At 43.1% G+C, this 18956-nt stretch overlaps 1 protein-coding gene across 1 annotated transcript in view; it reads right to left on the bottom strand.

The window, feature by feature from the left end:
- Positions 1-18956, bottom strand: part of ST8SIA6 (ST8 alpha-N-acetyl-neuraminide alpha-2,8-sialyltransferase 6) — a 141268-nt gene that overhangs the window by 8506 nt on the left and 113806 nt on the right. Inside the window, exon 5 of the mRNA XM_027594585.2 lies at positions 1777-1921. Coding sequence (XP_027450386.1) covers positions 1777-1921 — 145 coding nt within the window. The remainder of the gene's footprint in view (positions 1-1776; positions 1922-18956) is intronic.

The following is an 18956-nucleotide window of genomic DNA, read 5'->3' as shown; positions in this document are numbered from 1 at the left end:
CCTGCTCATTGCTCACTCTGGTGGAAAACCAACCTTGTTTTCTTTTCAAGTAACTTAGCAAAGTGTTTGGAGGAAATGACTTCACAACATTCATTAAAAGTATCTATTGTGATCTGCTTGCTGGTGCCCCACAGTTTTCTAGCAGAACAGAACAGGGGGATGCAGGAAGCAGGGAGGGAAGGAGGCCGGCTCCCTTAGATGTCTCCTCCACAGAAAGGGAGTGTTGAAGCAACACAGAAAAGTGGCCTAGCTCTGCAACTGTTACTGAAGTCAGAATTACCTCCCCGCCCCCCACCCTAATTTTGAAAAATTAGTGCAAATTTGGGAAATGGATGCTGTTGTTAATTGCATATAAAATTATCAAGCCTAGGTTATTCTTTTCAAGGTGCCAATTAGAAGCCAAAAAAAATCTCGGCTGCCCCTCTGTTCTGATCAGTCTAAAGCAAGGAAAACAGTAGAAAAAATTGCAAGGGTGAAAGTTCATTGTGAAACTCTCCCAGGACTTCTTTGGGAATATAAATATTCTGTACTTACTAACTTTTCAATTATTGGTAATTTCAATGTATCATGAGGGCATTTTTAGAATGCTTTATGAATCATTTTTTGTCCCCTTTTCCTTCCAGAAAATTTGTAATATTTTTTCTGTATCATTTTCTATTCATTTTGCAATCATTCTCAGCTAGTTAGTCTTCCTTTGAATTATAATAGTAAAAGAAAAACCGTAACAACTTACATGACCAATAAATTAGTTATAAGAAGTCAAAGGTCCAACAAAAGGGAATTGCAAGAACTGAATAGTCTACAGTTGGTAAACTGCATATATAAGGTCATCCCATTTTTGACCATATTGACTTAGCTTAATTGCTTTTAATCAAATCATGAAAAGATGACTGAGGGTGTACGTTTATAAGCAATAGGCTGTTCTTCATGACAAAAATTCTCCCCAAGTTTAGATTTATATTAAAGAAGTTTCTTCTTATAATGAAACTGTATCATTACTCATTAGTTTACTTAATGAATATGTAATGAATGCATATATGCACTGGGGAATGTTCTGGAGCTTGGGATACATCAATGAACACACCGCACAGAAATCCCTGAACGTGAGGTTATGTTCACTGACCACAAATTCTTTTTTTTTTTCGTTTTAAGATTTATGTATTTATTTTAGAGAGACAAAGCACAGTGGGGGGGGGGTAGAAGGACAGGGAGAGAGAATCTGAAGCAGACTCTGCACTGAGCCCCTGATCCGGGGCTCGATCTCATGACCCTGAGATCATGACCTGAGCTGAAACCAAGAGTCAGATGCTTAACCAACTACACCACCCAGGCGCCCCCACTGACCACAAATTCTTAACAAGTTTACTTCCCAAAGATTAGCTACATAAACCCACAGCTCTTTGTGAAGGAATTGATTCAGTCACCAAAACTGACAACTGGAAGAATCTTATTCCAGGTGAAAAATGGTCCTCTTCCCAAGACCCAGTAATTACTATGCAGAAAGCCCAAGTAGCTCATCTCATGCAAGGATGAGTCATGAAGACTCAAGGACTCGGAGAGTTTATCATGTAAGATATAAATACCATTCCCTGCAGAGCCACTTGCACTCAAAATTGTCTTTTTAAAAGGGACCACTATCACCATCTTTTACATCAAAACAACATATGGTATTTTAATTCTAAGTTAACTCCTCCATTAGTGTAAGTTACAGTGTAACGTGGGAGAAAAGTCACCTGCAATGGCGACACAAATCAACCACAACAAATCTCTACTCACCACTGGAAACATATTAAAAATGTTCTCTCTAATTAGGATTTCGTTTTTGCTTTCCACCTCATAGCTCATGTTGGTCCCGGCTGGAGTGTTATTCTGAGAAACAATGAAGTTTTGAGCAGCATCACAACAGGAAGCAAGTTTTGCTCTGCGAAGGAGAAGAATAAAAGTGAACCACGGAACGAGATTAAGAAACCAGAAATAGAGGATACAGTGGAAAATGCAAGAGGATTTTTGCCATATTGACTTTCAGAAAGAGGAGAAATCGTTCACCAAGATGACATTTTTATCTCTTTCCACCCTAACTGGTCTAGATGATGGAATGATAACCTGGCAGGATCAAAAAGCGAAGAATGTGAAACATACTTACGCTCAGGTAGGGACCCGCTCACCGACAGAAAACACTCGTGAACATAATGGTTCACATTTAAAAATGTCCTCCTAATGATAATGTTATAACATTAAAGAGAAAAATGACAGGTTATACTGTAATTATTTTTAAATAATTATAAAGTAGAGAAACTAAGAACAGTATTACAAACTGTCACCAAAGCAACACGTAGTCATTTACTAGGAGACAAGTCTAATGAAAAGAAGAATCATTCAATACAGGGATTTGTTTTTAGCTTTACTGATATAATTCATGAACACAAATGATTTATATTTACGGTGTTCAACTTGTTTTGCTAATATTTCTACATTGTGGAATAATCACCACCACAATCAAGCTAATTGACATATCCATCACCTCACATAATTATCATTGATTTCTTTTCTTTTTGTGTGTGTGTGTGTGTGTGTGTGTGTGTTGAGAACAGTTGATATTTACCCCTTTAGCAAATTTCAAGTATACAATATGGTATTGCTATCCACAGTCACACTGCTGTAAATTAACACGGGGAATTTCTGAGGGAAGCAAATTTAAAGTTGCCATTCCTTAGAGAAAGAATATAATTTAGTATCAAGCTGTTTCAAAACTCTTACTGTGGAGTGAAACATTATTAATGGAATGTAGACCCAGTTAGGTCCTCCCAAGGATCATCAGGGCTTGCCCCCAACCTCTGGCAGGTCAATCTAGATCCACTCAGAATTTATATTTTGTTTATATAATTCTCCAGGGATGCAGAATCCACAGCATCACTTGATAATTATTCCAGAGTTTAATCAACCTTGAAGTCAAGAGATCCTTCCATTTGTACAATGCAACTATCCCTTAACTTAAATCCATTTCCCTTGTTCGTTTTTCATAGAATCTCTCCATAAAAACACTTCATGTAATTGAAAATGGTAATAAACAAGGGGAACTTGAACCTTTTCAATCCGGAAGCATTTAGAGAAATTCCTCTTCTCTCAGATTTTCCTCCTAGGACCAGTTTTTCATTATTTTAGTCATCTTGTTCCTCTTTAAACCTTTACTTATTTCTCCGTATTACTTAAAAATACCTATCAAACAGACTCTTAACTACAGAGAACAGAAGTTTGCTGGAAGGGAGGTGGGTGGGGGGATGGGTTAAATGGGTGATGGGGATTAAGGAGGGCACTTGTGATGAGCACGGGGGGGTTGTATCTAAGTGGTAAATCACAAAATTCTACTACTGAAACTAATAGTACACTATACATTAACTAACTGGAATTTATATAAAAACTTAGAAAAAAAATATGTACCAAAGCTGGATCCAATCATAGCACAGAGGACAGTGAATATTCAGTGAACAAGGCTGACATGGTCATTGCTGACATCCTAGATTCATAACTGGTCCTTCCCCATTTATTGATTTTGGTCCTGAAGGGTATACTTTTATACAAGTTCCCATTGAATTTTGCCCTTTTGACAAAAATAAAATGCTCTAATCTGTCAGGGGCATTTTGAGTTATATTCCAGTCTTTCCAAATTTCAGTAATTCTCAGGGTATGAAAGGGCAATGCTGTGATGTTACTTGTACCCTAAAAATCAATATTTTCAATAATACTTATTAGTTAATTTATATCATTAAAATAGTACCTTCTTCTTAATTGAATTCTATCACCTGCTTATTATCCCTCTTTGGATTTCAGAACCTACCATGTCTTAAAGATAGTTCATGGAGATTAACAAAAGGAAAAATTGAAAATGAAATGACGTGTAGTCAAAAACATGATACTAAGTAGTTTTTTAATTATAAATTTAATCTCATAACAATTCAATGTGGCATATTTCAAATTCATAAACCCTTGTGTGTTTATCATTTTAAATATCTCTTTTATGCAACATTTTGAGCAAAGGTAATGGAATAAATTCTCATTTACTAGTAGCTTGATTTCTCTAAGGATATTCAGTGTTTAAGAGAATATTGCATCACCAAAAAACACTAACCATTGTGCCCTTTGTGTTTTTTTATATTAATAGTTTTTTTCTGAAATTATATATATTTTTTAATTTTTATTTATCTGACAGAGAGAGAGAGAGGAAACACAAGCAGGGGGAGGGGGAGAGGGAGAAGCAGGTTCCCCACGAACAGGGAGCCTGATGCGGGGCTCAATCCCAGGACCCTGGGATCACAACCTGAGCCGGAGGCAGATGCTTAACAACTGAGCCACCCAGGTACACCTGAAATTACATTCTTAACATTTTATTATAACATTCTCAAACCTACAGGAAAATGCGAAGAATTGGACAATGAGAACTTGAATAACTACCAGCTAGATTCTATAATTAAGGTTTTACATTTGCCTTATTGTGCATCCATCAATCCATTTTTATTGTGGTGGTGATTACAAATCAAAGTCAATACAGAGATCAGTACACTTAGTCCTAAACACCTCAACATGTATATCATCATTTTGTTTATATTTTTGGGTAAAATTTACATAAAATAAAATCATAAGCACATTTGAGGAGTGTTGAAAAGTGTGCACACCCTTGTACCCCAATCTCCTAACGAGAATTCCCTCATATCCCTTCCCAGCCTGTCTCCAGCCCTCCCTACTTTTGTGATTAGTTTTTAATCAAAGATCAGTTTTGCCTGTTCTAGAATCCATATAAACAGAATCATATAGTACATATGCTTTTGTGTAAGACAACTTTGTCTCAGCATAAATGCTCTTACGATTCATCTATGTTTCTATGTGTATTAGTAACTTGCTTTTTTTCATTGCTGGAGTAGTATTTCACTGTACGAATGTGTTGGAATCTGTTTAGACATGGCCTTCGCACTTAAGAAAAAAAAATCACTATCAAAAATCAACGTGAAACACCTAATCACTCGTGATAACCTCCCAGGAAAAATATCAGAATAATTATCCAAAATTTCATTTCTGGAGCTTGTCTTTACTGACCAATGGGACTTTTTAAGCCTTTCTATTCAGTGGCAGAATTATAAATTTATGTCATTACTTCCCAGCTCATCCATGTGGTAGACACCCCTGTAACAGCCAGTGTCCGTATAAAGCTGACGTGCGTAATACAAACAGAACAAAACGTAATTTTATCTCTGCTATCCCATTTCCCATCATCCTAAACAGTCACTTCTGATCTTTGATGACTCTAAAGTCAACTAGGTGTGTTCACAATAATGGGCACACAGCACTTTTCCCCTTCTTTTACAGAAAGAGCAGAAAACATTAAAATAAAAATGGACACTATTGGTATGTGATGGTTAACTTTACATGTCAGTTTGGGCCAAGTCAATGCCAAGGTCTGATAAAACACTATTTCTGGGTCTGTGAGAGTGTTTCCAGAAGAGATGAGCATTTGAATTGCTGAACTGAGTAAAGAAGATCGTCCTGCCCAGTGCAGGTGGGCATCATCCAATCTATTGATGGCCCAAGTACAAGAAAAGATGGACGAGGGGCACCTGGGTGGCTCAATCGTTTGGCGTCTGCCGTGGACTCAGGTCATGATCCCAGGGTCCTGGGATCGAGCCCCGCATCGGGCTCCCTGCTCAGCGGAAAGCCTGCTTCTCCCTGTGCCTCTCCCTCTCTATCTGCTTGTGTTCCCTCTCTCGCTGTGTCTCTCTCTCTCTGTCAAAGAAATAAATAAAATCTTTAAAAAAAAAAAAAAGAAAAGATGGACGAAGGCAAATTGGCTCTCTGCTGGAGTGGGTACATCCAACTTGTCTTGTTATTAGACATCGGTGCTCCTGGTTCTCAGACCTTCAGACTCAGATGAGAACTTACACCCCCACACCTTCTCCCCCAGTTCTTGGGCCTTGGAACTCAGACTGGAACTCACCCCATTGGCTTCTCTGGCTCTCAGGCCTTCAGGTTTGGACTGGAACAACACCATCATCTTTTCTGGGTCTCCAGCTTGCAGACAGCAGGCAATGGGACTTCTCAGCCTCCAGAATTGTGTGAGCCCATCCCTCAAAATAAATCTCTTTCTATATATGTAGATATATCCTATTGGTTCTGTGTCTCTAGAAAACCCCAATACAGATACTGGTACCGAGAAGGGGGGGGTGGGGGGGCGAAGTGCTCCGGTAACAAATACCTAAAAATGTACAAATGGCTGAGGACCTGGATAATGGGAAGTGTTTTAAGCTCATGCTAGAAAAGGCTTAGAGTTCCATGAAGAGAACTTTAAAGGTGACTCTGTTAAGAGCTCAGGAAGAAAAGACGAGAGTTACAGACGAAGCTTCCATCTTCTTAGAGAATAGCTAACTAATCACGAGCAGAATACTGGTACGTAATACAGAAGTTACATAAAGGCCATTCTGAGGAGCTCTCAGATAGAAAGGAGGGACATGTTACTATGAAAGGACAATGGAGAAAAGGCGATCCTTGTTATAAACTGGCAAAGAACTTGGCTCCGAACTGTGTTTGAGCTCTAGTGTTTTGTGGAAGGTAGGTGCTGAAACTGGATATTTAACTGAGGAGATTTCTAAGCAAAATATTGAAGGAGCGGCTTAGTTCCTCCTGACTGCTGCTCATAAAATGCAAGAAGAGAGAGATAACTTGAAGACAGAATTATAGTCAAAAGAGAAGCAGGACTTAAAGATCTGGAAACTTCTCAGCCTGTCCACAATGCAAAAAAAAAAAACACAAAAACAAAAAACCGGAGAAGGCATTGTTCAGGAGAGAACGCTAGGAGTGAGGCCAAGCATCTGTTTGATAAGGAGATTAGTGTGGGTGTGAGCCACAGACTTAATCAGCCCCCCAGCAGGAAAACTACCAGTCTGACTGAAGAGGAAGGAGACGGCAAGCAGCAAAGGCTGTTGGACGGAGATTTTACAGGAGGGGACCACAAGCGCTGCAACAAACACGCACTATTCTTCTAGATAAGGGAAGGATGACCCCAGAGGTGATTCAGGCTGCAGGGATGTGTCCTTGGTTTCAAAAAGGGAAGACTGCTTTCAACTGGCCAGATGGCCTCTGCTCAAAGCTGTGGGGGGTCGCCTGGGGACGCAGTCGCTGCCTGCAGAGCCTGGGGGCAGGACCCCCCCCCCCCCCCCCCCCCGCAGTGGGCCTGGCGGGCAGCTCCTGGAGGATTGTCTTGAACCTGAGAGCTCACGAAGTTTGTCTTGCTAAGTTTTGTACTTGCTTGGGACCTGTCATTCTCTCCTTTCCCAGTTCTCCCTTTTGGAATGGGAATGTCTACCCCCTGCCCGTCCCACCAGGGTATTCTGGAGGCACTTGACTTGTCTGGTTTCACAGGTTCACAGCTGGAGAGAAATTTTGCTTCAGGATGAAATGTACCTCGAGCTCACCCATATCTGATATAGAGGATATTTAGAGGAGACTTTGGACTTTAGAGTGGACGCTGGAACCAGTAAAGACTTTGGGGGCTGTTGGGATGGAATGGATTCATTTTGCATATGAGAAGGACATGAATTTTGGGGGACAGTGGGCAGAATATCACGGACTGAACACTTGTGTTCTCTCCAAACTCCTGTATAGACATCCTACCCCCCATGTGATGGTGTTAGGATATGGGGACTTTGGGAGGTGGTTAGGGTTTAAATGAGGTCATGAGGGTGGAGCCCTCGAGATGGATGAGTGCCCTTCCACGGGTTCTTGGAGAGCCTGCTTCTACTCTACACATGAAGACACAACAAGAAGGCTCTCAGTGTGCAAGCAGTAATAGGCTCCTCGCCAGAACTCAACCTTGCTGGCACCCTGATCTCAGACTTCCAGCCTCCAGAACCGGGAGAAATAAATGTCTGGTGTTTACTAGCCACCTGGTCTATGGTACTTTGTTAGAACAGTCAAAACTGACTAAGACACTAGAAAGCATGCTCTTACCAGGACACCTACATTGTCTGTAATGAGTCATTCCACATTCCACAATAGTAAATGCCCCCCAGTTCAGCACGCACAAACCACACGTGTCAAGTACCACACACATCCCAAAACATTTTCACGCCCAGATGTCCTCTGATTCCCATGACCACCAGACAGCCAGAAAAGATTATTCCGACTTCAGAGATGAGAAAACAAGAGTCAAGAGAAGTGACTTGACCAAGACACCCAGGTTGTAAGTGACACCAACCTATGTCTTTTGACATTCAATTCTCTGTGATTGACACTAGAGTAGGTTGTAATTGGGGGGTAGTACTCTCATTTGAGCTTCTTCCTTCAGGATGTTTTCCATGAAGGCACCACCACAACACAGGGCTTCCCACAATAATGTTGGTCGCACCCCACTGAAAACCTGCCCATTCGCCACTCCAAGGCGGCAAGAAATCTACAGATACATGCTTCAAACCCTACATATAACTGAGACGTTAAAGCTCTTGTTTTATGTGACATCCAGGGTCCCCCACGGGATCAAGGTTCAAGTGGTCCAGCCAATGTGCCCCAGTGTCAAAGAGAAAAGAAAGCCCCAGCTTGACGATGATCTCACACTTGCTGCATCGTACCTTCAGCAAGTTCCTCCACACAATCCAGTTTCCAGAAGCGAAGATGCTCCCCTCCATGCGCAGGAAAGAACAGAGACCCTTTGTACCGCAGCAAGTTCCAGAACTGAAAAGAATTTACATACTTTCAAAAGTGCTTAGCTCTCAAGAAGCAGGTTGGTCCTGAAAGCACTGGGCTTACCACTTTTAGCCTTAATGGTATAAAGACGGCATCGGAAAATGTGCAAATCACCTTTGCATCACAGCTAGTCCGGCAGATATACTTCTGAGAAAGGGATTTTTCTTAAAATTGCAGAAATTCCTTTTTCTTTCACAGTGCAGGTGCTGAGTGTCTCCTTGGATTATTTTATTATTATTATTATTATTGTTTTGTTTTGTTTCTCCTATTCGTTTTAGGTCTCAGGTCAAAATTCTTCTTCAGTTCTAACTGGGACATTTCCTGGATTTCCATGAAATGTTAATGAGTGCTTCAGGCTGACTGCGTGCCAGGCTTTAGAGTCCACTCTGAATACTAACGACCTAATGCCCTAGCTCAGAGCTCCCGGGCAGCTCTTCTGTTTATCAAACTCCCAAAAACTCTTCGATATGATGTGGGACAGGTAGGGTGAGACAGAGGGTACAGGCCCTTTCTGAGTATTAATAAAGAGTTACCTTCTTCTGAGATCCATTCTCTGAAATTCTAATGAGGGTCTGGGGAAAAGGAGTTTTAAAACCTAAGTGTCTATACCACTTCCAGGGACGTATTTACCATCCTAAGCAGTTCTCAAACAGTCACATTTCTTTTCCATGTCCAAAGCCACAAGATACTTGGGCCAAGCAATACACCAACTGCCTCTATTCTGTTGCTGTCCCCCTTTCTTTCCACCTTTCTTCTGTTTCTACCCTACATCATATAACTCACTGATTGACCACTAATAATAATAATATCAGACATTTAGGGCATTCTCACTATGTGCTAAGTGTTTCAGATACTATCTCAGCAAGCCCTACAATAACCCTGCCAGATAGGTAGAGTTGATTCATTTTACCTTTGAGGACAATCCAGCCTTATAAAAGGTAACTAACTAGGTCACATATCACATATTCATTCATATTTACTTAGCACCTAGGTAGTTATTAAGATGCACTGTCTACACACTGGTGAAGAAAACAAACACTGCCTCTGTCTTAATGGTATGTATGATCTAGGAAGGAAGAAAATAAAAAAGGCTTACGAGGATACATTTGAAGGGTAGCAGGTTATGACACCTACCCCCAAATAGGCTGCTTTGGTACATTGTTTTGAGATGCAGGCACTTGATAAACAGCAAATGCAGGAAGTTTTCTTTGAACTCCCCTTGTCTGCCCGAAGGGGCTCAATGGTCATAAATCCCCTGCTGGACAGTTCCACCGAGGAGGGAAGATGGATTCTTCCTACAGGAGAGGAAGCTAGACCACGCTCAGAAAGACTTTGTCCTAAACGATCCCACCTTCCAACCAGTGTTCTACAAGCTCTCAACTTTCCTGAAAATCACTTACTCTCCCCTAAGAGGCCTACCTCCCCCGACCCTTCCCCATGAGGACGGGATCTGGGCCTGAATTCTAAGTCACCTCGGGGAGATACTCATCTTTCCCTGGGTGTCTCCCATGGGGTCTACATGTCAATCAACTTCTGTTTGTTTTTCTTGTTCATCTCTCTTCTATTACATGGGTCTCAGCCAAGAACTCAGAAAGGTAAAGGGAAAACCCTTTCTCCTCCCCTACAAATTGCAAAACAGTAAGTGGTAAAGCCAAGATTCAAACCTCGAATTCAAACCCTTATTATAAAGCCCGCCTTCAGGCAATGGCCTACAAAGTGCAATGCTCCCAACAAAGGAATTAGGGGACATCAAGTAAGTAAAATGTGCTTGTTTGAACTACCATATTTTATTAGCCCGTAGATTTTTCTAGAATCTTCAAATTCATAATTGGAAGCACACTGTAAAAAAAAGCAGAGAGCACTATGGACTCAAAGGACCTTTTAGATCGTGTAGCTGCTAACGTCACATGATGAGACATCCCGGCCCAGCCTCCACACACATCGTCATGCCCTTGTGGCCACACTGGAGGGTGTTTGTGTGTGGGCCTGTGCATGCAGCACTGTGGTGTGGGGGCATAGGGAAGGTGAGAGAAAGAAAAATTTGGTATGAGAGGGTCAGAATAAGTCACCCCTGGTCCGAGGCCTTTGAGGAATGAATAAGATTTGCAGGTTTTTTTTTTTTTTTTTACTATAAAGATTTATTTATTTTAGAGAGAAAGAGTGTGAGCAGGGGGAGGGGCAGAGGGGGAGAGAGAGAGAGAGAGAGAGAGAGAGAGAGAGAGAGAGAGAGAGAGAAGCAGACTCCCTGCTGAGCACAGAACCGAACAAGGGGCTTGATCCCAGGACTCCAAGATCATGACCTGAGCCGAAATCAAGAGTAAGACACAACCGACTCAGTAGCCCAGGCGCCCCTAAGATTTGCAGGTTTTAGGCTAACTTGTGAGAACAGCAGTGTGTAGCAGCTTACTAAAATTCAAATGTGACGTGAACAACATAATTCAAGAACAGTGGCTAGAAGAAGAGGGGAGAGACGCACTGCACTCGTGATGCTCAAAGCATACTCGGTGTGCTTGGGTCTGTTGCATAATCTCTGCTTTCAAAGCCACGCTGAGAAGCCAGGGCCTGGCTGGAGGGAGCAGCTCTGCTGATGGAGGAACTGAAATTCATGACAGGTGAGAAACTAACAACGTCCAGATTAGAGAAGGACAGATGTGGGGGATTTAATAGCTGCCTGCCCATATTCTGTGGACTCAGAAGCAATCGGATTTAATGTGTGCAAGTGTATGATCCAGAATTAGGACCCACGCACAGAACAATCCAGTGCATATTCACCAGGGGCTCATCAGGCGACGGTCATGAGCATTACAACATACAAATCATTAAGTACAAATAGGAGTAAAACATGGATGGGCCCTCCCTCTGGGACCTTACTTACATTAGGAGGGACAGACACAAAACATAACTGGTATTTTGATATCATTTCAATATCATACAGGTTGACATAAGGTGAGGTTATGATAAGCGCACAGAGGGATGGCATCGCGGCTAAGCTGGGGGAAAGGGGAAGATGGTGTGAAGATGTTAGGACAGCACCCAGCACATGGGGGACCCAGGGAACAGAGCTGTTCAATGAATGAATAAATCTGTGTTTGTGAGGATGGACGGCAGGGCCAAGGGGCCAGAGTGGAAGGCCGACTGGAGGTAACCAGGGTCTATGACTAGAGTTTGCTTAACTAGAGATTAAAAGGGCCTCCCCTGAGCAAGTGATTTTGGAGTGCAAAGGGGCGGGGTGGGGGAAGATGTGAGATCTACTTACTGGGTGAGAGAACATGGGTGACAGACAGACCAAGGCAGCCAGGAGAAAAGACAGTGGTTCCACAAGAAATCGTGCCAAATTCAATGTCATAAAGATTTTCCCCCGTTTTTGCCTAAGAATTTTATGGGTTTTGTCCTTAAGTTTAGGTCTTTGATCCATTGTGTGTTAATTTTTGTGTATGACATGAGGAAAGAGGTCCAACTTCTTTTCTATGTACAAGGATATTCAGTTTTTTCTGCATCATTTTTTGAACATATTGTCCTTTTCCCATTGAATGGTCTTGGCACCCTTGTCCGAAATCAATTGGCCATATATGTGAGGTTTATTTCTGGCTCTCTATTCTGTTTGTCTATATGGCTGCCCTCATGCTGGGAACACAGTAAATGCATTTTATACATTACATGTAATCCTCACAATATTCTTTTGAAAGTAGAGATTCTTACTTTCATTTTATAATTGAGGAAACGACCTCAGAAAAATTAATTCCCCGGAGGAATCACAGCTAGTAACTGGGAGACTAGGTATTGAAACCCATCTAATTCCAAACACTGGAAAGAAAATCAGTTCCTAGAAAGACGTATCTCCCTGGGGAATTGAACCCAGATAGTTAAAAAGCACTGAAACAAAATAAACTGACAATTCTGCAGAGTTGGAAATCATTAAATATAAAGAAAAACAAGACAGTAGCTCCATGACATGGTGCTCATCGAAATCTTCCCGGACTCTTGACATTCCCTCATGGAATTCCTTCATCTCCCAAATATTTGTCAAGAACATCCTGTGCTCCTGGCACCATGCTGGACCCTGAGAACATGTTGAGGAGTAAAAAATACTCTGTCCTTTCCCTTGTCTCGTACCTGGGGACGGTACAGTTTAGGAGAGAGGCAGAAAATGGAAGAAGGCTTCCCAGCAAAGCAATAAAAGCGACTAACAGTTTGCCCACTATGTTCCAGAAGCAAAAAAAAGCCCACCAAACAAAACCCACCAAACCCCAGGAATCTCTTTTGTAGAAAGCATCACTGTACCACGAGGGAAGAAAATCCAGAGGAGGTTGTAGGAGCAAAGAACAAGAGAAATATTGTATTCGTAAGCTGCTTAAAGTGTTCTCAAGAAGAGGAAATGAACTAATTCAGAAAATATTTTTTAACTTTCAGTTTGTACCTGACGGATAACAGCAGAGGACAAGAGAGAGGCAAGAGAGAAAGCACAGACCAAAACTGGAGAGAAACCAAGATAATGAAACGAGACACGCAAGGGTGCCCCGGTGGCGCAGTCAGTTAAGCGTCTGACTCTTTGGCTCCGATCACAATCTCAGGGTCGTAGGATCGAGCCCCACATCGGGCTCCACACTGGGCGGCGAGTCTGTTTAAGACTCTCTCTCTCTCCCTGTGCTTCTGCCCCTCCCCCTGCTTGTGCCCCCCCCCCAAATAAAAATAAAAGAGACACATTAAAGTGAAACAGAGTTAGAAAACCCTCAAAAAAGCAGAGCTAAGAGAGTCACACAAACGACCAGGACAGAGAGACCCAGACCCATCAATTATCCAGAGAGAAATGCAAATATTCACATGATCTCACGGAAACACAGGCTTAGGCAGACAGAACATTTGACAGGAAGGGGCCAGAAAGACAGCCGTGACACAGAGGTCCCACTAGGGACATTAAAATCAAAACGTGAGTTTGGGGCTCAGGCACGTTCATGCATGAATCCTAACAGTCAACTCCTACGTGGCTCCTACGAGGTCCCAGACATTCTTCCAAGCCCTGCACCATAGAAACTTAATCCATTCTCATTACGGCCCTATGAGGGGATAATGGCAACACTATTATCATTCCAATTGTTCTCCCCATTTTCCAGATGTGGAAACTGAGACACAGAGAGGCTAAGTTTCTTGTTTGAGGTCGCACGATGAGGACTCAGATTTGAACCCGAGTCAACATCTGTGTGCTCTTTCCCACTGCCCTGCCCTTCCTCTAAATACTGCTTTACGTGACACAAATCAACCATATCAGAGACACACAGAGGGAGAGAGTCACTGGCCAGCCCACAGAGCCACTGTTGTAAGACCTGCAGATAAAAGCTCTGACCATCAGGAAAATATCTGCATCTTGAGGCGTTTGGTAAATTGTGATTAAATATTCAAACCGTGCTGAATCTTCATGACTATATGCAGAAGAGAGCAAAACAAGGCAGTAAAACAGTCCAAATCCTTCCCTTGGGGAACCAGCCCAAACGGATACAGGTCACAAGGCTGAGTGTGGCAAACTGGTGGTCACAGGGTCAAGGCCAATGCTGAAAATTCTTGTCCTGGCAACCAATTTCCTGGGGCGGGGAATGAAGACAGAGCTCTTAACAAGAAGAAAGGGTCTGACACCGAGGAGAACAAATATGAACAGCCAGCACCAAGAGGGCAGAGGCAGGGGTCAAGTATAGGGACATGGAGCAGTATTCAGGGTAAACTTATTTATTCATTCATTTATGTGTACATTTATTCAGCAAATCAAGATCGTAGTACTGTTCTCAGTACCAGGGATATATTAAAAAAAAAGAGTGAATGCCAATGGAAAGCTTGTGGTCTAATAGGAGAGAGACCATGGCAAAAACTTACATCATGCCCTCAGACCTATGCGCAGGGGCTGGGTGAGGCTTGTGCCAGGCCTGCTGCATACAACTAATGTGGAAGAACCTGGAAGGGGGACCCGACAGTCCAAAAGGAACTTCCTTTTGTGATATGGGGTGGGTTTTTGAGACTGACATGTTGCCAGTGTGAGGTATGGAGTCCACCATTTGGGGTCTGGGCTCCTTCCTTACCCCACAAGCACTCCATAAACCACAGAAAACTTAGGTGCTGCTCTGAGTGGAATAATCCACCTGCTTGAGTCCTTAATCTTGTGTTGACGTTTTGCTGGTTCAATAATAAAGCAAAGCAAAAGCAAGTTTAACAGAGTCCAACCGCATCTGCACATAAACCCAAGGACCTGGGCCAGCCCTTGAACAGGAGCACATAGGAAGGTATCCAAACTGAAGCTGGGGTGCCAGGGCTCAGTACCCCAGAAGAAGCAGAGCTTAAGTTGAAAGTCAAAAGATGAGCAGAAGTCAGCCAGGCAAGGCAAGAGAAAGAGATGGAGGGGCAAAGAATGTTTGAGAAACAGCAAATAGGGAGTGTGAGAGCCTGCAGGAGAGAAAGAGAGATCATGGAACATGCAAAATCCTGAATGAAATTCCATCTGGCTTGGGAGACAGGGTACTAGGTGGGGAACACTGCAGAACTATATCACGAAACATCTTATAAAAGAGACAAGGTGAACAATTTGGTCTTCTTCTATGGGAAAGGGCAAATCACTGCAGGCCTTATGTAAGGCAGTGACACTAGGACATAAGCATTTTCAGAGTCCTTGAGGAGGACAGATTGGAGGTCTGGACAAAGGTGATGGGGTCAAGCGGGAGGATATGGCAGTGGCCAGTACTGTAGGTAGTCTCCAAAGATGGCCACCCTTGGCTCGTCCTCATGCTACACGGACATGTTACCCTCACATCAAGAAGTGGAACCTAAGCTCCTCCCCTTGAATCTGGGCTGGACTTCTGACTACTCTCACCAAGAGAATGCCACAGACGTGGCATTCTGGGACTCCTGAAGCTAGGTCCTAAACAGTCTTGTGGCTTCTGCCTGAGTCTCTTGGAACGTCCACTCTCTGAACACTTCCTGAGGGAACCCAGCCATCACGCTGTAAGAAGCTCAAGTCACATGCAGGGGCTCCTTTGAAGGTGGTAGAGATAGTGGGCCTTGCTGAACTCTTCTGAAAGCCCGTATCAAGCACCAGCTGTAGGAGTGAGCCAGCTCAGATGACTCCAGCACCAGCCACCTTAAGACAGCGAGCCTATGGCTGAGACTTGACTGAGACTGAGAGCCTCCCAGCTGAGCCCAGTCAGCCCATGAAACCAAAACCGGGAGAGACTATCAAGTCACTGTTTCCAGCCATCCCAAGTTCTGGAGCAGTTGATGATGCAACAACAGATAGCCAGAACAGCAGGTAAGAGATAACTAGACAATAGTTAAAAGATAATTAGAGAAGCTGTATCAGTTAGTGCTCTCCAGAGAAACAGAACCATTCATCTGTCTGTCCATCCATGTATCTACCTATGTCCGTACATATGTATGTATGTTTGTATGTATCTAAAGAAGTTTATTTTAAGGAATTGGCCCACACAGTTGTGGGGGCTGGCAAGTAATTTGTAGGGCAGGACCCAGGCTGGTGATTCAGGCATGAGTGGAGACTGCAGTCTTGAAGGAGAATCTCTTCTTTCCTGGGAAACCTATTTTTGCTCTTCAGGACCGAATGAGGCCTGCCCGCACGATCGAGGGTACTCTTTACTTGAAGTCAACGTATCGTAGGTGTCAACCACATCCACGAGCTACCCTCGCAGCAACACCCAGACTAGCATTTGATTAAACAGCTGAACCGTGAAGCCTAGCCAAGTGGACACATAAAAGGAACCACTGCGGTAACTCAGATCAGAGTGATGGTGGGCAACAGAGAAAAGCAGATCGGTTTGACACACGTCAGAGGTGAAACTGTTGAAGTTGGCTGATTGACTAGAAAGGAGCCGGAAAGAACAAGACATCAAGGGTAACACGCAGGTTTCTGATACAGGCCGCTGGGAGCAGCATGGTGCTTTCCCCAACACGGGGAGGGCCCCAGCCTTTTCTTAGTGAAGCGGCGACCTTTCATTGTGTTCATTCACCGTCAGGCTCATTAAGGGAAGATGGGATCACACTGCAGCCGTAGAACTGGTAGAACGAATCTAGAAGTTAGATGGTGAAAAAGCAGGGTTGTGAAGACTATGAAAACAGGAGAGACCTTCCAGCATCCAGCTGGCTGCCCTTCGGGAGGAGGTCTAACCAGTGACCCGACTGACCTTTCAAGGCCCCTGCTAGGGTGCTAGTCGCATGACTGGTCCCTGCCTTTTATAAATCATCAGGTTTAAAGTCAATTGCGAATTACATAAGCGTGGAGAACACAAGTTCTAAAAATACGAAATCAACTGTTAAGACGAATGTTAAGATTTCTGAATATATTTTACTTTGTAGCCAAAAAAGAATAAAAAAAAAAAAATCCAGGTCACTGCCCTTATGGTTCCATGCGTGAGGAGAATATAAAGAAGTCTTAATTTAACCCAAACCATTGGTGACAGAATTTATAATTCTCCTTGGTCAGATATGTTGAAGGGGGGAGAAAGGGAGGGTAAGAAACCTTTATTTTCTTTCTTTTTTTCTGGCAACATAGTTAAGATCCTGAATGAATACTCTGAGCCCTGTGAAAACCGAGTTTTATCATCATAATGGGAATCAGTGTTACGTGTAAGAGAGCACTCACGTGCTATTATTCTGTGAAGGACTTCCTCAGGAAAGCCTTCTCAGTCTGTTCTGTTTATACCACTTTCTTTCCTAAAAGGTCTCATGATTTCATAATCTTTATGAAGCCAAATCCTAATTGTATGATTCAGTGAAAAGCAATGCACGTGTGTCCCAAAGGGCTCCTTCTGGGCGCAGGACGGAGATGGAAGGAGAGGTAAGGGGCCTAAGGGGCCGGCTCAGCTCACAGTCCTGTAATAAGCCTGGTTCAGATGCACAAATGGGCCCTAAGTGCTCCTGGAGAGCCACTAAAGGCCAACCCACCTCTCAGGCGCCCCTCCAGGATAGCACTCAGGGCTCATGGTGGAATCCATCCCCTTGTGCTTTCTGTCTTCAGCCCCAAACTCAGCTTCTGTTTCTGCCTGGCCTTGGGGAACTGTGCACTCATTTTCTTGCTTTCTTGCGGCTTTTCCCCACGTTCTGACCTTCCATCTCTGCCCTCTGGCTTCACCCAACAGGTAAGAATTATTCAGTCCCACCCTGAGCTCGTTACCCTTATTCAGTCCCAATCGGGGGGCTAAGTAATCTGGAGGAAGGGCAGAATGTGTAACTCTGCTCTGCCTATCATCAGGCTGATTAATTCTCAGGCAACTCAGTCCTTCCTGGTGAGACATCAGAGGATGTTACCACGTTACCAAAGAGAGGGAGACACGCCACGGACTGTTCATTCAAAAGTAAGTCCTTTTCGGGCGCCTGGGTGGCTCAGATGGTTAAGCATCTGCCTTCGGCTCAGGTCATGATCCCAGAGTCCTGGGATCGAGTCCTGCATTGGGCTCCCTGCTCCTTGGGAGCCTGCTTCTCCCTCTGCCTCTCTTTCTCTCATGAATAAACAAATAAAATCTTTAAAAAAAAAAAGTAAGTCCTTTTCTGCTGCAAATAATGCACAGGAAGATTATAACCTACAAAGTTGAGGCTTAATATTTTCTGCTCTGTGTGACCTATTTTCCATCATGAAAAGATCAAAGAAAGTTCAAATAGAATAAACTAAATAGTAAATGCTGGTCCTTATCAAACGCAGGGGATATCCACATGAAATGCATCACAAGAGTGAAACTGAGGCTTAGAAATGTTTACATGTCTCCGTAGGCAGAGGATTGGAACTGTGACTATTCCAGCTTTATTGCTACTCGTGGACTTGTTGTAGGTATTACAAATGGCAAGAGCTTAAGCTATTTTTAGTAGAATATTAATTGTAAGCTAGACAGATATTAAACTGAAAATAATAATAGCTATCATGTACTGAGACTTTAATATATCACAGACTCTGTATTTTGCATGCTGAATATTCATAAAAACTCACAGAGGAAGGCATTTTCCCCATTTTACTGATTAAGAGACTGGCTGGGAGAAGTGGCTTAGCCTAAGAGTGATAGTGCTGATACCACCCACAGCAAACTGCTCTAATAGCCCCTGTCAAAGGCGCCTTTAAGATATTCTAGTGGGGACTCGGCCATTCACAGGGGAGACTGGATTTCAAATAAAATGAAAGGCTGTGGGAAACAAACAGGAAAGGTCAATGATAAGATACATGGAGCCAGCCTGAAGTGGAGCATGGGCTTCTGAGC

Source organism: Zalophus californianus, chromosome 9 (genome assembly GCF_009762305.2).
Source record: "Zalophus californianus isolate mZalCal1 chromosome 9, mZalCal1.pri.v2, whole genome shotgun sequence".
In the NCBI taxonomy this organism is placed as follows: Eukaryota; Metazoa; Chordata; class Mammalia; order Carnivora; family Otariidae; genus Zalophus; species Zalophus californianus.
The sequence above is the reverse complement of the archived record's forward strand: the minus strand, read 5'-3'. Positions and strand labels throughout refer to the sequence as shown.